This window comes from Leucoraja erinacea, chromosome 2 (genome assembly GCF_028641065.1).
Source record: "Leucoraja erinacea ecotype New England chromosome 2, Leri_hhj_1, whole genome shotgun sequence".
Lineage (NCBI taxonomy): Eukaryota > Metazoa > Chordata > Chondrichthyes > Rajiformes > Rajidae > Leucoraja > Leucoraja erinaceus.
In genome coordinates this window covers 106,126,601-106,147,703 of record NC_073378.1, presented here as the reverse complement: position 1 = coordinate 106,147,703, position 21,103 = coordinate 106,126,601, and the positions used below count along the sequence as shown (strand labels likewise).

General features: G+C 45.5%; 1 protein-coding gene across 1 annotated transcript in view; it reads left to right on the top strand.

Moving 5' to 3' along the window:
• tfpi2 (tissue factor pathway inhibitor 2) overlaps window positions 1-21,103 on the top strand; it is a 65,586-nt gene that overhangs the window by 32,091 nt on the left and 12,392 nt on the right. The window contains exons 5-6 of the mRNA XM_055649953.1: window positions 17,612-17,797; window positions 17,891-18,064. Of these exons, the coding sequence (XP_055505928.1) occupies window positions 17,612-17,797; window positions 17,891-18,064 (360 nt within the window). The remainder of the gene's footprint in view (window positions 1-17,611; window positions 17,798-17,890; window positions 18,065-21,103) is intronic.

Here is a 21,103-nt window from a genome sequence, read left to right as displayed (position 1 = left end):
GTACCGCTGAGTTATTCCAGCATCTTCAAGGATTTATTTGTCTGATTTAGTCATGCAATTTTTCCAAGAAAGCATTTGGATTTGGAAAAATAGAAAAGATGACAAATGTAAAACTCCCTAATCAATTGAAATATTTTAAAACAGTAACTGAAAAGCTGATATTTGAATGAAACAATTGATATAATTGGATTAGGTTGAGGCCCAGCCAGCAATTCCATAGGGGAGCACAGAAAGCACTGGCAACACCATTGCACACCCTTCAGTGATTCCTTAATGTCCTGATCTGAAAAATTTGCCAAGAAACCATTTAGATAGAAAGAAAATGTGCAAATGGAAAATTCACTGATTAATTGAAAGGTTTTAAACAGTTAATGGATAGATGTCATCACAGGCTTGTTGCCAGATAAACCATCCTGCAGAGATGATCTGAAAAGGTTTTAAAACAAAGACTACCCACACACGCACACATGAACGCGCACACACGCGGGCAACCCAACTTTATCACTCAGAACATGATTGGTATATGGAATGAGCTGCCAGAGGAGTTAGTTGAGGCAGGCACTCTAACAGCATTTAAAAGACACTTGGACTGATACATAGATAGAGAAGGTTTGCAGGGATTTGTACTAAACTCAGGCAAATAGGACTAGCTTAGATGAGGCATCTTTGTCGAGATAGACAATTTCAGCTGAAGGGCCTGTTTCCATGCTGTAGGACAATATGACTCCATGACACACCCACACATACATGCTTCAGTGCGATGAAGAAGTAAAAGCATGTTTCATAGTACACTGATTAAGAACAGCTGTCACCTTCTGTGTTTTTGAAAAATGTAAGAACATTAGAGCAGGAGTAGGCCCCCAGGCCCCTCGATCCTGCCCCACCACTCAATATGTTCACGGCTAATTTACACGGGCCTCAACTCTTCTGTGCCAGTTCCTGGAAACACTCAATTCCTTACAGAAATACTTTTACTAGTCAGTAAAAACTTGGATTTCAATTGAGTTATTGTTCGTGAGTGTCATGATTACTGCTTGCTCCCTTATCATGCAGTTTTAAAGATGTTACAAACCACAATCTGTATTTTTCCAGGGAAGAAAACTGAATGTACACTACCACATGTTCAAGGACTCTGTAGAGGCAGATTCCCTCGCTATTACTACGACTCAAAACTTAGGAAGTGTATCAGTTTTAACTATGGTGGTTGCAAAGGCAATAAAAATAACTTCAAATCAGAGAAAGAATGTACATTGCATTGCCAATAATCTAAAAGTAAGTGGTAACCATTGCTCTTTCTCATGTGGTATTGCCAACAGGGTGTATTTGTACAGGGGAAAGGAAACTAAGGAGGAAGGGAGGGAGTTCCTGCTTGTTCGTAGTTTTATAGCGAGTGTGAGCAGCCAACATCCAGACAATTACATTTATTCCAATTACATTTATTGAGCAAAAAAACAAAGTTAGAAACGAAGAACGCAGGCAGCAGCTGTGGAAGAAAATGCAATGAGGGGTAGGGGTGAGCCAAAGCCCGGTGATACATGAGGAGAAGGGAAGAATTTATTGGCAAATGTCAGATAAGGAAGAGGGTGGAGTGAAATGTAAAGCTGGAGGGAGGAAGGCAACAGGAGGGAGAGGGAAGAAAGTGTATTAAAGGGAAAAGGGAGTCAGGGGTGGGAGGGGTGGGAGACGAGTGGGAGGAGGAGAAAGGGTGATGGAGTGGGAAGAGAAATGTGTGCAGACCGTCTGGGGTTGGCAGGGGAATAACAAGTGAATTCGGAGCAGGTGGGGGGGGGGGGGGGGGGGGGGGGGGGATAATTCAAATCAGAGAAATCAATGGTCATCCTGTAGGCTACCCAAGCAAAATCGGAGGTACTGTTCATCCAGTTTGTGTGTGGCCTCACTCTGGCAGTGGTGAAGGCTGCGGATAGAAAGAAACGTACAGAAAAGGAGGAGGAGTTAAAATGATTAACAACCGTGAACTGCAGCAGTCCTTGGTGGACAGGGCGAAAATGTTCGGTGCAGCAGTCACCTAGTCTGGTCTCGCCAATGTAGAGGAGGTTACCTCGGGAGTACTAAATGCCATTGACAAGATTGGAAGAGATGCAAGTGAATCTCTGTCTCAGCTAGAAGGGCTGTCGGTGTCCCTGGATGAAAGTGAAAGAGGGGTAGGGACATGAATTACACCTGCTGCAGTCGCTGGGGAAAATGCATGGAGAGGCAGGGTTGGGTGGGGAGGGATGGTGGGAGATCATAGAGGAAACAAGAAAGGGATGTGGATGAGAAGATGTTTACCCTACTCTTTCCTCTTCCCCCGTCCTCTTCCACCTATATCCTACCATGCGTCTTTACATTTCACCCCCCCCCCCCCCCGTTCCTTCCTTATCCGACACCCCTTTTTTTGTCAATTTCACCTCCAACCTTTGCCACTCTCTACCCATCTGCTAGTCCCCCACCTCTACCATATTCACCAATCACATGCCAGACTTTTCTCCCTCTTACAACTTTGCCAGCTTTCTTTCCCCCCCCCCCCCTCCCCCCCCCCTCCCTCCTCTCCCCCCCCCCCCCCCCCCCCCCCCCCCCCCGCCCACTCTGTCAATCTGAAGAAGGGTCTTGACTCAAAATATCATCTTGTCCATTTCCCTCCACAGATGCTGGTTGACCTGCTGAGCTCCTCCAACTTGTTTTTTCTTTAAGATCCCAGCAACTATAAGTCCCGGACTACTGTTGATTCTTTGTATCCCTCCCCCCTTGGAGTTCATAATCACCTATTGTTCTACCCCGTGACCCATTATAGCAATCTCCCGATCCCTCCATGATCCTCGACCACACACAAACCAAGATTGCAACCCAGCTCAGATGTTCAACAATTCCCCAATTGCCGACAGCAACCAACACATCCCTGCTTCTAGTTTAGTTTAGTGATACAGCGTGGAAACAGGCCCTTCATAACGCCGAGTCTATGCCAATCACCCATACATTAACACCATAGTTCGCACTTGGGGGCAATTTACAGAAGCCAATTAACCTACAACTGTGCTTTACCAGAGTGCTGGCACAGACAACTGTGCAGGACTCCTATAGACGTGTTTTTCCCTTATACTGTACCATTGCAGACTCTTGCTATAATGCTGGCCATTGCTGAGGTCTGATTCAAAGCCATGTCTACAAATACAATGGTTTTCTTTCTTGATTATGTTCATTTCCACCCCACAAGTCATTCAACAGTCCATTGCCAAGTCAAGAATAATTGGCTTGATGCTGTTAAATGTTGTCAGATATGATCTCTCTTTTATAGTGCACCTCATTTGTGTAGTTTTATACGAGTGTATATAGTTATTCGTTATTCTCCCTCAAGTCAGTAGAGGCCATGGTCCTTTTTGAGTGCTTATTGGCGACAATGCTTTGATCTAGGGCAGACAGGACTTTGGTTGATCTCTGTAAGGCATGTGGCTGCAAACATGTACATTCAGCTCATTTACAGAAAAGAAATAAACATCCATTGTGATGACATTTGGTTTGCTTCTTTTATGTTTGCAAAGATATAGCAAGTGAGGTAGAACTTGAGCGAAACTTTAGCAAGAGAAAAAAAGATCCAAGCAAGAGAAACAATCACACACTTTAAAAAACAATAAGGAAAACAAATTGTGTCTGACTTTAGGCTCAACTGCAGCATATGGCTGTTGTACTCAGATGTGAGGAATATTGTGAGATTCTGTTAACTTATTATATAGAACATACAACAGTAGAGCGGGAACAAGCCTTTTCAGCGCAGATTGCTGTGGAGAACATGATGCCAAGAACAAATATTCTCTGCCTGCACTTGATCTATATCCCTCCATTCCTTGCATATCCATTTGTCTAAAAAGTATATAAAAATCTTAAGGGATCAGACAGGTTAGATGCAGGAAAAATGTTACTCATGTTGGGGGAGTCCAGAACCAGGGGTCACAGTTTAAGAATAAGGGGTATCTCGTGGCATAGTGATAGAGTTGCTGCCTTACAACAAAATGCAGCGCCGGAGACCCTGGGTTCGATCCCGACTACGGCCACTGTCTGTACAGAATTTGTACGTTCTCCCCGTGACCTGCGTGGGGTTTTTCCGAGATCTTCGGTTTCCTCCCACATTCCAAAGACATACAGGTTTGTAAGTTAACTGGCTTGATAAATGTAAAAATTGTCCAGTGTAAAATTGTCCAACTTCCAGTATAGTCCCTGGTGGACTCTTCAGAAGGTACAAGGTACAAAGTAGGCCATTTAGGACTGAGATGAGGAAAAACGTTTTCACCCCGATAGTTGTGAATCTGTGGAATTTTCTGCCACAGAAGGCACTGGAGGTCAATTCACAGGATGTTTTCAAGAGAGTTAGATATAGTTCTTAGGGTTAACATAAACAAGGGATATGGGGAAAAAGCAGAAATGGTGTACTGATTTTGGATGATCAGCCATGATCATATTGAATGGCAGTGCTGGCTCGAAGGGCGGAATGGCCTACTGCTGAACCGATTTTCTATGTTTCTATCCAAAAGTCTCTTAAATGCTGCCATCATATCTTTCTTAACCATCAGTCCCCTGCAGCGTGTTCCAGGCAGTCACCATTCTCTATGTAAAAAACTTGCTCCATACATCTATATACTATTAAAACTCTGTGTGGGTGTGTGGGTGTATGTCATATTTTTGGCCTTTGATTTGTTCCCCCCCCCACACACACTCACTAATTTGTGTTTTTTGGAGAGCCCGGCTCTCCTCCAAAAATGCCGAGATTTTTACCATTTCGCTAGCGATTTCACTTCCTCCACTGCCTATCAACCATACCTGTGCCATTTATATACTTCCATAAGGTCTTACAGTAACCTCTGGCATTCCAGAGAAAACAATCCCAGTCTGTTTGTGCTCTCCCTGGAGCTAATATCCCCTAATCCAGGCATAATTCTGGTAAATCTCTTCTGCACCCTTTCCAAAGCCTCAAGTCCTTGTTAAACCGATGTATCTCATTTTTGATCAGCCTACAATAAGGTTTTTAACAAATGTCTTACCAAAATCCATGTAGACAACATCCTCCACCCTACCCTAATTGATTATCTTCATCATCTCCTCAAAAAATTCGATCAAGTTATTAAGACACGAAGCCAGGCCGACTGTCCCAAATTAACCAATTAACTCCAAAATGGGAGTAAATCCTATTCCAAAGGATCCTCTCCAATAGCTTCCCTGCCACTGATGTGAGGCTCGCCAATCCCTAATTCCCCGGATGCTCCCTACCTCCTATCTTAAACAAAGGAACAACATTAACAACTATCCCGCCCTCCGGGACCTTGCCTGTGGCTAGAGAAGATGCAAAGATCTTCATCATGGAACCCACAATCTACTTTCTTGCTTCTCTCAATAACTTGACATAGATTCTACCAGGTCCTGGGGATTTATCCACCTTAATGCTCTTCAAGAGCCCAACAACCTCCTCCTTCTTAATCTGCAACAGCCCTTACATATTAGTATTCTCCACACTGAACTCACTATCCTCCATGCCCTCCAACCTGGTGAAAATGCAAAGAAAATGCATCTCGCCTACACCCGCAGACTCTAGTTACAAAGCTTTATTTTTGAGTAGTCATAACTTTCCCTCGTTACCATTTTATTTTTTGAACGTAGATGCTACAAACACCATCAATGGTGGTAATAAGCGGAGTCCTTACATACAGTTCAACCAGAGTGGAACCTGGAACAATCATGATTCAAATTAACTAAGGAAGTGGTTTATTTGTTAAAAACAAAATCACATTAACCCAAATCAAGTAATTCATAGTTAAGAGAAAACTACCAAACAACAATGTCTGAGTTTGCAGCCAAATTGAGAAAATAACAACATGCACTGGAGACACGTAGCAAAACGCTGTTCCAGGGAAACCAAGTATTATATATTTATATTTAGAAAGGATGTTACTGCTGTGAAGGGAAACAGATGCAGCCTGAATGTTGGTTCAGCCAAGGAATGTGACACATATGTGGTTTAAACGACTACGTTGCTACAACATGGCCCCACCAAGTCGGTGCCAACCACCATATTACCCGTTCACACGTGTTTTACGTTATCCCTCTTTCACTACGCCATCCATTCCCGACAAACTTGGGACAATTTACAGAGGCTAATTAATCTACAAACCTCCACATCCTTGGGAGATAGGAGGAAACCGGAGCCTCGAGAGGAAACCCATGCAGTCACGGAACAAAAACATGAATTTAACAGAGGGTCCTGTTGGCGGGAGGGAGAACAAAGAGGGACCCGGGAGTGGGTGGGGGTGATGGGGGTCGCTGAGCGCAGAAAACAAAGATCATTTGGACTATAATGAATCAGTGCCAGATATGTGGCGAATCTTTGCGTACTTGTGTATTGTAATGGCCCTGTCTCATGGTGCGAGTCCACCCACGAGTGATCACGAGTGAAAGAAAAAAAATCACACTTGTGGTTGTCTACGGGATTACAAGTTTACGTTCATGAGTTTAAATGAGTTCCCACGTGTATGTCTAAGTTTGCCGTTTACTTCTCATTTCGGCGATGTACCAAGTTCCTCTCCCGAGTTACTCTTGAACCAACCGTGAATAATAATAATAATAATAAATTTTATTTATGGGCGCCTTTCAAGAGTCTCAAGGACACCTTACAAAAATTTAGCAGGTAGAGGAAAAACATGTAAGGGGAATGAAATAAATAGTAGAGACATGACGTACACAAAGTAAATACAGAATTCAACACAGTACGAGGCAATTAATGCACAGATGAAAAGGGACGGCACGTGGGGCTAAGGATAGGCAGAGGTGAAGAGATGGGTCTTGAGGCGGGAATGAAAGATGGTGAGGGACACGGAATTGCGGATCAGTTGGGGGAGGGAGTTCCAGAGCCTGGGAGCTGCCCTGGAGAAGGCTCTGTCCCCAAAACTGCGGAGGTTGGACTTGTTGATGGAGAGGAGACCGGCTGATGTGGATCTGAGGGACAGTGAGGGTTGGTAGGGGGAGAGGAGGTCAGTGAGATATGGGGGGGCCAGTTGGTGGAGGGCTTTGTAGGTGAGGATCAGGATTTTGTAGGTGATCCGGTGGGAGATGGGAAGCCAGTGAAGTTGTTTGAGGACTGGAGTGATGTGATGCCAGGATTTGGTATGGGTGATGAGTCGGGCAGCTGCGTTCTGGACCAGTTGGAGTCGGTTGATGTAGGTGGAGCTGATGCCAAGGAGAAGTGAGTTGCAGTAGTCCAGCCGGGAGGAGATGAAGGCATGGATGAGTCTTTCAGCAGCGGGAGGTGTGAGAGAGGGTCTGAGTTTGGCGATGTTGCGGAGATGAAAGAAGGAGGTTTTAATGACATGGCGGATGTGAGGCTCAAGGGAGAGGGTGGAATCAAAGATCACGCCAAGGTTGCGGGCCTGGGGAGATGGGGAGACAGTGGTGCCGTCGATGGTGAGAATGGGGTTATTGATTTTGCTGAGTGTAGCTTTGGAGCCTATGAGGAGGAATTCTCTCTTATCGCTGTTGAGTTTGAGGAAATTATGTTGCATCCAGGTTTTTATAGCTGACAAACAGGAGTTGATATGGGAGAGGGGGGGGGGGGGGGTTGGGGGGGGATTTGGTGCCAAGGTAGATCTGGGTGTCATCAGCGTAACAGTGGAAGTCCAGATTGAAGTGGCGGAGTATCTGACCAAGGGAATGAAGGTCTGTTTTAAGTATGAAATAGTGGAGCTGGACAACATCTCACACAGTAAGTATATTCTGATTCAGTATTGAAAGTTATTCAATTTCAGAACTTAAAAAAACTAGGCAGAATCTCGGCCCCGCACTCGCTGCCATTGTGCAGCCAGGAGGCGATGAAACAGTGTTAAAGTAGACAGCTCCATCCTGCGGCTTTGAGTTAAAGATATAATTCAGCGCGGCCGCATCTATTGATGTGACCTACAAAGGGGAAATACGCACCGCCCAGTGCCAGAGCAGTTATACTTATGATTTGTTTGAAACACGCATCACGTAGTTGGAAGACCAGAGTGCGGAGGTTTGCTATATATTTTAATTGAATTTACTGCCAGGTCTCCACACTGCGGGGAGACAGGAGATGACAGGCAGGCGCCATTAATCTGTCTGGGATGACAAGGCTCTTGGGTTAGGCTGGGATCATTCTCTGCTCTCATCTCTCTCTTTCTGTGTGTGCACTAGCACGAGCGGTCTACCTCGATGGGGCACAGACCTCTGCCGCCTGCCCCTTGCAGCCATCAACTTGTTTGTTCCTTTGGTTCGCCTCATCTGCCCTGCTCCAGCTCTATGCCCAATTTTCTCCTGGAAATGTTGCTTCCGCCGCTGTAACGAGGAGGGGTCTGGTTGGCTGGCTTGGTGGGTGGGGTGGGGCGGGAGGAGGAGGGTTAATGGGTACAAACCACCTAATCCATTCTCAAAAGTCGGGCAGAGCCGTATAGACCTCACATTTCTCTCTGCTGCTCCCCCCCCCCCCCCCCCCATCATCTTTACTTCCCAACTCCAGTCCCATCCCGACCCCCTGGGAAACTGAAGGGAATGATAATCAACTGCCACGGATACAAATAATGTCTTACACAAGAAAGGCAGATGCTGGTTGACAAAAAGTGAACACACGGTGCTGGAGAAACACAAACACGCAGCAAAATTTTGGAAACGTCATCCCTTCACCCATTCCTTCTCTCCAGAGATGCTGCCTGTCCCGCTGAGTTAAAGAGTCACTACGGTAAACTCACGGGCTACTAGGTTCTTACAACGAATTTAAAAGTTTAAAATTTTTACTTCAAGAGTAAATTTGACTCGTGGAAATCTTTCATCATGTTGAAAGATTTTCACGAGTTAACAAGTTTCCCGAGGACCTGCTGTTAGCGTTACATGCCCGGAGCATCAGCAGCAGCTGTCTGCCTCAGAGTCAGGCTCAGCGCCCAGGCCTCGTATCCTTGGCGCAGCCTCAGGCTGCCGCGTGGGCCCAGGGCAGCAGCAGCAGCTGTCGGCCTCAGAGCCAACCTCAGCGCCCAGGCCACGGATCATCGGTGTGGCCTCGCCATACTCTCGGAGCCAGCTGCCATTGCTACAAGGATGTGGAGGTTTGTAGGTTAATTAGCCTTTGTAAATTGTCCCAAGGCGGCGGATTCCCGCGGGCCCAGAGTAATGGGAAAATGGAAATAATGTTACCTGTTTCGCCGTTGTGAAAAAAAAATGGCGACCTGAATTCAGGAAAGGCCCCAACTGCGCAGGCGTGGCTGAGGACCTGTTGGGTGAATACGCGCATTGGGAACTCTTTCCCCAACTGCGAATGCGTGGGTGGGGGTGCTGTTTTAAGTTGTTTTGTTAACCTTAATAATTTTTAAAATATACCATCAATCTGAACAAAATTTATTTCATTTACAGCACAGGACAATGGTGAATAAGGTGGGGCAAAAATTGTAGCATTATCATGTACCATTTTTGTGCAAATAGAGGTTCAACACAAACCTGCAAACAAACAAGATGAGAGTTTTAGTAATATACTAGACCAAGTGCAGACCTATTGGGTCTGTTCCCCCAACGTGTGGTTGTGGGGGGGGGGGGGGAGAGGCGGCATGCAGCATCACACACACTAACTATCCCCCCCCCCCCCGGCACTCACGCTAATTACCCCCCTTGATATTATATTAATATTTTTAATTTGCTCCTTTTACCACATAACCACCTTATCCACTGACGTATAGCCCCCAGCTTGCAGTCACATCTAGAGAGGGAGGGTGGGGTGGGGTGGGGGGGGGGGGTTAGAGAGTGAGGGCAGAGAGTGAAGGGGCAGAGACAGAGAGCGACACAGGGACACAGAGAGAGGGGCAAGAGGGATAGGGGGGTGGAGAGGAGGAGAAGAGGGAGGGTGGGTGAGGGGGGGAAAGGTGGGGGAGGAGAGGGAGAGGGTGAGAGTGAGGGGGAGAGAGAGGGGGTGCAGAGAGGGGGAGAGGTGGGGAGCAGGAAGGGGGAGGGGAGGGGGGGGGGAGGGAAGACGGTAGGGGGTGTGGAGGGAGGGGGGGGGGGGAGAGAGGGGGATGGGAGGAGAGAGGGGGGGGGGGGGGGGAGAGGAGGGGGAGGGGGAGGAGAGAGGGGGGATGGGAGGAGAGAGGGGGGGGGGGGGGAGAGAGGGGGAGGGGGGAGAGAGAGGGAGGAGGGAGGGAGAGAGGGGGGAGGAGGGAGGGAGAGGGGAGAGAGGAAGTGAGGGAGAGAGGTGGGGGGTGTAGAAGAGGGAGGGGGGGGACAGAGAGGGAGGGAGAAGAGTGGGGGGAGGAGAGAGGGAGGGGGAGGGGAGGAGAGAGGGGGGGGGGGGGAGAGAGGGTGTGAGATGAGGGGGGGGGGGGGAGAGGTGGGGAGCAGGGAGGGGGAGGGAGGGTGGAGAGAAGGGGGTAGGGGTGTGTGAAGGGGAGGGGGGTTTAAGGGAGGGATGGTGGGGGAGGGGATGGAGGGGAGGGGAAGGGAGGGGGAGAAAAAGAGGGGAGTGAGAGAGAGGGGGGAGGGGGGAGAGGAGAGGGGGGAGAGGAGAGGGGGGGAGAGGAGATGGGAGAGGAGGAGGGGGGGGGGAGGGGGGGGGGGAGATGAGAGGGTGGGGGAAGAAAGGGGGGGTGGGGGGGGAGATAAGAGGGGGGTGATGGGGAAAGGGGGATGATGGGGAGAGAGTTGGGGAGAGAGAGGAGGGGAGACAGAGAGAGAGTGACTTTTTACCCAAACCCCCCAAACAACCATTTGCAGGCAGTGCTTTTTTCTTCAAACTAACCATATTTTCATTTTCAAACCACATTATGGGTACTCACAGCTGTGGAGACATTTGTTCAGTGTTATTCAGAGCTCTGATTGAGGCACACCACTTGCAGAGACTGATTGAGGCACACCACTTCCTGGTTTTATAGTCCCTCCCCCTCCCTCCAGCAGGGGCAGCAGAGAGAATGGGGAATTTTGTAAAAACATTAATATCTCTGTCATTTGTCATCGACGGGAAAAATCCTAAGCACACATGCGGTGGAGGGGGCTCTGAGCGAGGTGGCCAAAAATGACGGCCGTAGGTGGCGGCGTTCTCTCGGAAATCGCAGCACAGATGGCCAAAAGCGGTCAAGAACAGACTTTTAGTAATATAGATAGATAGACTAGAGAAATTTGGCCCCGTTCCCCCAACACAATATTTCACCACTCACCCGTTCCCCCAACGCAACCCGCTTCCACCATTCCCCCAATGCAACCCATTCCCTCAACGCAATATTCCACCATTCATCCATAGCCCCCAACTGCACAGGTGTGGCTGATTTCCCCTCCTCCCCAACATTTCCCCCCCCCCTCCTGCCCTCGTCATCCTCCCTCTTCACTTCCCTCCTACTCCCCTCCTCCACTCTCTCCCTCACTTCTCCCTCCCTCTCCTTTCCCCTAACGTCATTCACTCAATCCCTTCCCTCCATAATCCTTCTCCCCTCCCTACCTCCCTCCTCTACCTCTATTTACCCACTCCTCACCTCTCCCCTATCCCACTCCCCCACTAAACACAATGTTTAAATAACATTTCTCCTCCTGCCCTCACGCACTCCCTCCCTCTCCTTACAACAATGTAACAAATCTCTCATTGCACTGGGCGGTTTATGTAAGTGAGATCCCATTGTGACATCATACGTTGCTAACTGCCAGTGGAGCACTGGTGAGGGGCAGTTTATGTAAATTAGATCCCATTTTGATATCATAGCTGCTGACTGCCAGCGCAGATGAACGATTTTTCGCTAAGTGGGATTTTGAAAAGTTAAAATTGTGAATAAAGTATAACATCAATCTGAACAAAACTTGATAAAAACACACTACAGGACAATTGTGAGCAAGGTGGTCCAAAAAATTGTAGCGCTATCGTGTACCATTTTGGCGTAGTTCAGGACATGAATCACAGACAGACAGGCAGACTCACAAACAAACAAAATCAGAGTTTTACTAATATAGATAGATGAAGTACCTGGGGAAACCTCATATTGGTCAGCTTACAATCCGATGGTTCTCCAATTTAGGTAGCCACACCCCCTCTTTTCCCCCCATAAATCCCCATTCTTTCCCCTCTCCCCCCTGTGCCCCACCTGGCCTCACACCTTTCTCCCCCCACTCTCTTCTGGGGCTAATTGAAATGTTAAACATTGAAGTGGAGCTCTTGGGATAACATATTCAAAAAGCCTGTACATAACTAGATACTGAGTGGGAGCACCAAAGAGTGAATGAATGGGAACACAACCAATGCGTTTCCACCGGGAGAATATTCCATCAAAGAATTGGCCACGGGGGTCTGAGTGCTCAGAAAACCACTTTTACTTAAAGTAAATGCAATCACTTTTAACTCAGCCGCACCAAATGCTGATGTTCAAAATCTAAAGTCACAAGTGTTTTCCCAAGATCCATGTTAAACTGATGTAAGAAAAGCAAATATATCTTCGAAGGGTTGCAGAAGACGCTACTTCAAAAGTTCACTGTGTTTAAATTGCAAATACAGGTTTGGATAGTGAAAACTGCAGATTGCGATCCAGTCCATCTGTGAATATTAACGCTCCAGTGCTCCCTGTTAACATTGGACATCAGAAATTCATGCTGGCCCTTAACATAAACAATAGGTGCAGGAGTAGGCCATTCGGCCCTTCGAGCCAGCATTGCAATCCATTGTGATCATGGCTGATTATTCCCAATCAGTACTCCTTTCCTGCCTTCTCCCCATATCACCTGACTCCACTATCTTTAAGACCCCTGTCTGTCTCTTGAAAGTATCCAGAGAACCAGCCTCCACCGCTCTCTGAGGCAGAGAATTCCACAGACTCACAACTCTGTGTGAAAAAGTGTTTCCTCGTCTCCGTTCTAAATGGCTTATGCCTTATTCTTAAACTGTGGCCCCTGGTTCTGGACTCCCCAACATCGGGAACATGTTTCCTGCCTCTAGCAGGTCCAAACTCTTAATAATCTTATATGTTTCAATAAGATGCCCTCTCATCCTTCTGTATTCCAGAGTATACAAGCCCAGCCGCTCTCAGCATATGACAGTCCCGCCATCCCGGGAATTAACCTTGTAAACCTACGCTGCACTCCCTCAATAGCAAGAATGTCTTTCCTCAAATTAAGGGGCCAAAATCCATACATATCATCGTTGAAAATATTAGCGACGCAGTGGCGCTGGTTTCCAGTGGCCCTTAACGTAAATCTAAACTGCCCTTGAAATCACTCCAGCTTGTGGATATGGTTTAGTTCCTTTGAGATCTCAGTGCCTTGATAATTTAAAATGTTATCTCACTCTCAGAGTTTACATTAACCCATCTTTTTGTTGCTATTTTCAAAGCAGTTCCTTGGCAGAGACCATTATTCAATACATATTCATTAAGAATTTCCATACGTGAGCTATCTCACGCATGGCCACTCATATTTGCACACGCATAGCGACCCTTGGACTAGGACACTGAGAATCCTCTGTTGCTCTGCATCTCGCTTACCCAAGGCTGTACCATTTTATTGGTTATGTCCCACAAATGCACCAAAATCTTAGTGAGATTACAATTTGATCGATATCTACATGTATCATATGACAACCCTCCTTAGTGTTAACAACGTCACAATTTTTACATCACCTGGATAGGGTGATGTAAACATCCAACATACTTCCCATATTCACATCCTAATAATTCCAGTAAGTAAGAAAGAGTAAGGGTCCCAGCATTGATCCCATGCAGAGTACCACTGGCCTCAAGCCTCCAACCACAGAGATAAACCCTCCGCCTTCATCTTTTGTCTCCTATAAAAAAGTACATTTTGGATCCAACTTTCCAATTTGTCCTGTTTCTCGTGGGAAAGTCTTCTTGTAAAGTGCCCTCCATAATGTTTGGTACAAAGACCCATCATTTATGTATTTGCCTCTGTACTCCACAATTTCAGATTTGTAATAGAAAAAAAAAATCACATGTGGTTAAAGTGCACATTGTCAGATTTTAATAGCTTGTTGTCTGCAATTCACAGACAACATCAGTTGCTGGGTATCGTCTCTGATGATGTTCTGTCAGGCCTGTACTGCAGCCATCTTTAGCTTATGCTTGTTTTGGAGGCTTGTCCCCTTCAGTTTTCTCCTCAGCATATAAAAAGCATACTCAATTGGGTTCAGATCAGGTGATTGACTTGGCCACTCAAGAATTGACAATTTTTTAGCTTTGAAAAACACCTTTGTTGCTTTAGCAGTATGTTTGGGATCATTGTCTTGTAGAATCAACCGTCGGCCAATGAGAGTTTCGAGGCATTTATTTGAACTTGAGCAGATAGGATGTGTCTATACACTTCAGAATTCATTATGCTACTACCTGTACCATCAGCAGTTGTATCAACAATGAAGATAAGTGAGTCAGTACCTTCAGCCGCTATACATGCCCACGCCATAACACCCCTGCCACCGTGTTTCACAGAGTGGTGAATCTCTGGAACTCTCTGCCACAGAGGGTAGTTGAGGCCAGTTCATTGGCTATATTTAAGAGGGAGTTAGATGTGGCCCTTGTGGCTAAGGGGATCAGGGGGTATGGAGAGAAGGCAGGTACGGGATACTGAGTTGGATGATCAGCCATGATCATATTGAATGGCGGTGCAGGCTCGAAGGGCCGAATGGCCTACTCCTACACCTAATTTCTATGTTTCTATGTTTCTATGAGGTGATATGCTTTGGATCTTGGGCAGTTCCTTCTCTCCTCCATACTTGCTCTTGCCATCACTCTGATATAAGTTAATCTTCATCTCATCTGTCCACAAGAACTTTTCCAGAACTATGGTTGCTCTTTTAAGTACTTCTTAACAAACTGTAACCTGGTCATCCTAGTTTTGCAGCTAACCAGTGGTTTATAACTTGCAGTGCAGCCTCTGTATATCTGTTCATTAAGTCTTATGCAGACAGTGTTCATTGACAAATCCACATCTGACTCCTGTAGAGTTGTTCTGATCTGTCGGACAGGTGTTTGGGGATTTTTTCTTTATTATAGAGATAATTCTTCTGTCATCAGCTGTGGAGGTCTTCCTTGGCCTGCCAGTCCCTTTGCGATTAGTAAGCTCACCAGTGCCCTCGTTCTTCTTAATAATGTTCCAAACAGTTGATTTTGGTAAGCCTCAGGTTTGGCTGATGTCTCTCCCAGTGTTATTTTTCTTTCAGTCTCATAATGGCTTCTTTGACTTTCATTGGCACAACTGTTGATAAACAGCAATACAAGTTTCCAAATGTGATGGAAAGACTGGAGGAAAGACTAGAGCTCTCTTGTACCTGCATTAATGAGGCATTTAAACACACCTGAGCAATTACAAACACCTGTGAACCAATGTGTCCCAAACTTTATGGTGCCCTTTTATTTGGCTCCATCCACATTTTGCTATTCTTGTCCTCTGTGCTCCCTACTCTTTTCCTGCTTGCCCTCTTGCCCTTAATATACTTAACAAATGACTTGGGATTTTCCTTAATCTTGTCTGGCAGTAAATTCTGTGCACCTTATTTTCTCTTATAGGTACCTCCCCATATCCATAGTCCTTGATACCCCTTGACATCCAGGAATTACTGTCTGTACCTTTAATGCTCATGAGGGCAGGTTGGTCCTGAACACATTATTTTACCATTAATGCCTCCCACTTCAAAGTAAAGTTCAAAGTAAACTTTATTATCAATTCAATTATGCAACAGTAGTTACACAGAGGATTGAAATTACGTTTCCCCATACTCCAAATGTGCAAGTAATATTAAAAACACAGACAGACAACATACCAATAAAAATAGACAATAGACATTACATTATTTAAAATATTAAAATATTCACAGTGTGCCAAAATGTAGCAAAAACTTTGAGGTATTTTAAAAAGGGTGCAACAATGAAAGGTGCAATATAGAAAAAGTGCAAATTTCGTACTGGAGACATTAAGCCAAAGTTATTTTCACAGTTTGTTTGTCTTTGTTTGGGTACTGTTCATGGAATTTTCTTAAGTGTGTTGAATAGTCTGATGGCCTGAGTAAAAAAGCTGTTTTTGAATCTGGTGGTTTTGCTCCGCATGCTGCGGTAGCGCTTACCGGAAGGTAGGAGGGTGAACAGTTTGTGTGCTGGGTGGGTGGTGTCTTTGATGATATTGCTTGCTCTCTTGCGACAGCGAGATGGGTATAGGTCCTGGATTGCTGGTTGGGGTGATCTGGTGATCTTCACTTGTGCAGACATATGAAATTAGCTCTCCAAATTTACAGAATTATGATTATTATCCCTGAAATCTTAGTCTATTGGCACTCCAACCATTTGTCTTTCAATATTCCCCAAGATTAGGACTGGTATTGCCCCCTTCTCTATCCCTTCAGCCACTCATTTATCCAACTTATCCTCCTACTTCTATACTGACGAGCATGTGGCACTGAACATTATCCAGAGATGCCTGTTCTGCTGTCAAGGCCAGTAACCCATCTGCCTAGATTTATGTTGCAGGACCTCATCCCTCCTTTTACTTTTATTCTTTTTTTTTACCAAATGTGAACCATGACCTCTGGCTATTTACCCTCTGGGTTTAGAATGCACGGCGACTGTTCTATGACATCCTTGGCCCTGGCACCAGGGAGGTAAAACACCCCAATGGTATTCTGGTCCTGTTACTCCTGAGCAGCCGGTGATTCTGGCTTGGCAAGCACAGCAATTAGAACAAAGTCCAGATCAGAACTCTATGTGGCCTCATAGAATCACAACGGGGATTGAAAATGTTGAAAGATGAGCAAACTAGTAGTTTTTACATTATTATTTATCTCGTATGAAAGCGGGGGGTGCGGGAGGGGGGCTGGGAAAGGGGGGGGGGGGGGGGGGGGGGTTATCCCAAGCTGACAGACAATACATTCACAGTGCCCAAGCTTCTCGTAAAGTAAATGCGTCATTTACATTGTAAAAACAAGGAACTGCAGATGCTGGTTTAAACCGAAGATAGACACAGAATTCTGGAGTAACTCAGCGGGACAGGCAGCAACTCTGAAGAGAAGTAATGGGTGACTTTTCGAGTCTTCAGAATGCTGGGGTAACAGCTTCGGTATTCAATGTCTTTCCATGCCATTTACATTCCCGATAGGGTGACCTGCTGTGCATTAGATACCTGAAAAACAAGAGACCACTGACTAATGTTTAAGAAAGAACTGCAGATGCTGAAAAAAATCAAAGGTAGACAAAAATGCTAGAGAAACTCAGGTGGTGAGGCAGCATCTATGGAGAGAAGGAATAGGCGACGTTTTGGGTCGAGACTCTTCTTCAGACTGATGTCGGGGAGGCGGGAAAAAGAAACAAAGAGGCGGAGACAATAGGCTTGTGTGAGAGCTGGGAAGGGGGAGGGGAAGGAGGGAGAAAGCACGGACTATCTGAAATTGGAGAAGTCAATGTTCATACCCGCTGAGTTTCTGCAGCATTTTTGTCCACCTTTGTCTCTAGACCACTGACTAAGTTCAGTACTGCACTGGAAGTACTTCATATGATCCCTGATTGTCTCACAGACACTAATTGTGTGTGATTTTTCATAGATGGGAATGTGCCCTAGCACCCTTCGCATAATATGTTTATAGTATTATATTATAATAAGGTTATTTTGTTCCCAGCTGCAGAAATTTCCAACAAATGTAGGCTGCCACAAGAACCAGGAATATGCCGTGCTTACCTTCGAAGGTATTTCTACAACTTCAAGACAGGAATGTGTGAGCGGTTTGTGTATGGGGGATGCGAGGGCAATGCTAACAACTTCAATGACCTATATTCCTGCCAGCTGGAGTGCAATCCAAGTTCATGTAATTCTTTCATTTTTTTGTCTTTATTTCAAATTGAATAATGCTTTTGGGCATAAAGAAAGTTTCCATAATTTACATATGATTTTGTTACAGTGGTTCCCTCATTCTGCACGAAACCCAAAGATAGAGGAGCCTGTAAGGCTAATATCCCACGACTTTACTTCAACCCAGATGCATATCGTTGTGAGAAATTCAGCTACACGGGTTGTGGTGGAAATGACAACAACTTTTCTACTCTTAAAGCTTGCCAAAGGATTTGCCGACCACGTAAGTCAAGCATTCCCTAATACATTGTGGTCTGGGGAGGTACCTTCAGATTAGGAGATCAATTGGGAAATCAGGAAGGAAGTTGTATGCCAGTTTTATGCGTGACTGATTGGTGCATAGCAGAGAATGTGGATTGAGAGAGAAATCGTGGACAACAATGTTGGGAAGATCAGGTATTGTGCGGAGGTCAGGGAGTGTGGGAAGGTCACCAAGTGTGGGGTCAGGGGGTGTATGGAGATCTGTGGAGATCGGTGGGATGGGAGATATGGGGTGGAGTTCCAGGCCGGTGTAAGGTGTTCAGGGGATGGGAAGGTCAGGGAGTGTCGGGATGTCAGGTGATGCGAGGAGGTCAGGGAGCATGGGAATGTCAGGGGCGCAAGGAAATCAGGAAGTGTGGGGTCAGGGGGTGTAGGAGGGCCAAAGAGTGTGGAGATCAGGGGTGTGGGGATGTCAGGGGGTGAGGGGAAGTCAAGGAATGGAAGTACAGGGAGTGTGGGGAGTACAGGGAGTGTGGGGAGTAGAGGGCGTGTGTGAAGATAAGGGGGATGGTGAGATCAATGGGTAGAGGAATACAGGGAATATGGGAAGTACAGGGGGTGAGGGGACAGGGGGTGTGGGGGGCTTTGAGGATGTGAGGATCAGGGGTTTGGGAAGGACAGGATGCGAGGAGATCAGTGGGTGCATGGAGAATACAGAGTGTGGAAATGTCAGGGAATGTTGGAACTGGAAGCAAGTAAGAGTATCAGGCTGTGGGACACATTCCTGACCCTCTGGACCCACAGCAGTCATCTAAATGCATATTTTGGTCTCCCATCACCTTTTGGATTTCCCAAGCCAGGGGAAGCATGTCTGAGAAAAGCAGGGAAGTGAGAAGACTGTAACAATTGAGGCACATCACCTCTTCAAAACTGTTACTGGTCAACCTATGCCACAGAGTAGATTAGTTTCCCATCCATCTCGCATTCCTAATGAAGCTAAAAATGGGTAGATGTGAAGCATATTGTAGATGTTTAATGTCAGTTGACCCCAAAATGTTCTCGTGAATAGAGGAAAGATCTAATTATTCCCCTTATCCAAGTGTATAATTTTCCAGTAACCAATTGCAATTTATTTGTCAAGAAATTTGCACCACCAAACTAGATTCTTATGGGCCTGTCCCACTTAGGTGATTTTGCAGCGGACTGCCGGCGACTGTTAAGTTGCCGGCAGTCGCCTGAAAAACCGGCAACTGGAACGGCAACTGTCAGAGTAGAACACACACACACACACACACAAACACATCGCTTCCTTCACAAGCCCGTTATGCAGACGGGGGACAGGGAAAGAGGGGGGAGCGCTGTCCAAAATATTCACACGGTGTAAAGCCAAGGTGAATCAGACACACAATGAACAGGAAGGTTGGCGCTGTAAAAAACCGGCTAAAGCACAGTGTACGGTAAGTCCTTTAAAAGAGGGGGGAGAAGGAGTGGAGACAAATAAGGTTGTATCATAAGGTGTGAAAACAAATTATAGAATCTCACATCTCTGTATCACTGCTAATCGTGGAGATATACCACACAAAAAATTATATAAAAATTAGTAATGCAAACTATAAATTTCAATGCAAGGAATAGGTCAAGATGGAATATAATGTCCCTTCTTTTCTACAATTAGAAATACATAAATAATATCACACCATGTGACAAGAACAAATTAATAATAGTAATCAAGGATGGTATTGTTGTGCATCAAAACCCTGTGCTGAGAATGGTCTTCTGGCCTGTATGTGGGACTGTTATGGTTCGTTTCATTTCAAACAGACAAAAACACAATAAAATTAGTAATCAAGTAGTAAAATCTTTATTTCGCCAGGCGGATGTGGTAGTAACTCTTACAGTATGTAGATACAGATTATACAGAGCAACTCTATCCCCACACAAAGGGGTAATGTTTAATCAGATATATTTATACCCCAATAATCAGCGATTCAGCAATACTTTATCTCACAGAGCATTGTACAGCCCCTTGCTTCTTAAGATTGACAGGTTCTTCCGAGAAAGGACGGGTTAGCCCATATATGGTCATGATTGAGGAGGCTATTTTTCTGCAAATCAAGCATTTGGGTTTTTTACTTTATTGACGCACATTATAATCTTATAGAGCGAGGGTAGGAGCCAAGAGTCTGAACATTCCCTTGATTGTTTTGCTCTATGTTATAAACATTCATGTATTGTGCTGTTATCTCGCTAGTGGAAGAATGGCGAAAACATATTTGTTAGCCTTGCAAGTGTAATAGGAGAAAGGTGAAAAGCAGTTCTTGCTTCTAATTCTACAGCTGAATCCATTTTTGTAACTTTACATTTTTTAAACTTTCTCAGGACAACATCCAGACATTGATCTTTTATAATCCATTCATTTTATGAATTATTCTCAGTTCTGTGTTAAACACCTAGCTTCAGGTAAAAGCCCAATAAGTTAGAAATCGGAGGTGCAAAGGGACTTGGGAATGCTGGTGTAGAATAATGATAGTGTACGTCAAATCGATAGTAATTTATTTAGATAGCATTAATTTAGATAGGACAAGAATATAAAACAGGGATGTAATGCTGATGCTTTATACGCAACTTTATAAGCAGGCATTGGAGAGGGTCCAGAGGAAGTGTACAAGAGTGATCCCAGGGATATTTGGATTAACATGATAAGCATTTGACAGCACTAGGCCTGCACTTGCTGTTTAGATGAGGGGGGACCTCCATGAAACTTACTGAATAGTGAAAGGCCTGGATAGAGTGGATGCAGAAAAAATGTTTCCACGTGTGCGAGAGCCTCAGAATAAAAGGATGGATCTTTAGAAAGGGGAAGGGGAGACATTTCTTTCATCAAAGGATGGTGAATCTGTGCAGGTAAATGCATAATTTTAAGGTGGAGGTTCTTGATTGGTATGGGTATCAGGGGTTATGGAGTGAAGGCAGGCGAATGGGGTTGAGAGGGAAAGAAAGATCAGCCATGATTGAATGGCCTAATTCTGCTCCTATGACTTATGAACATGAATTATGAAGT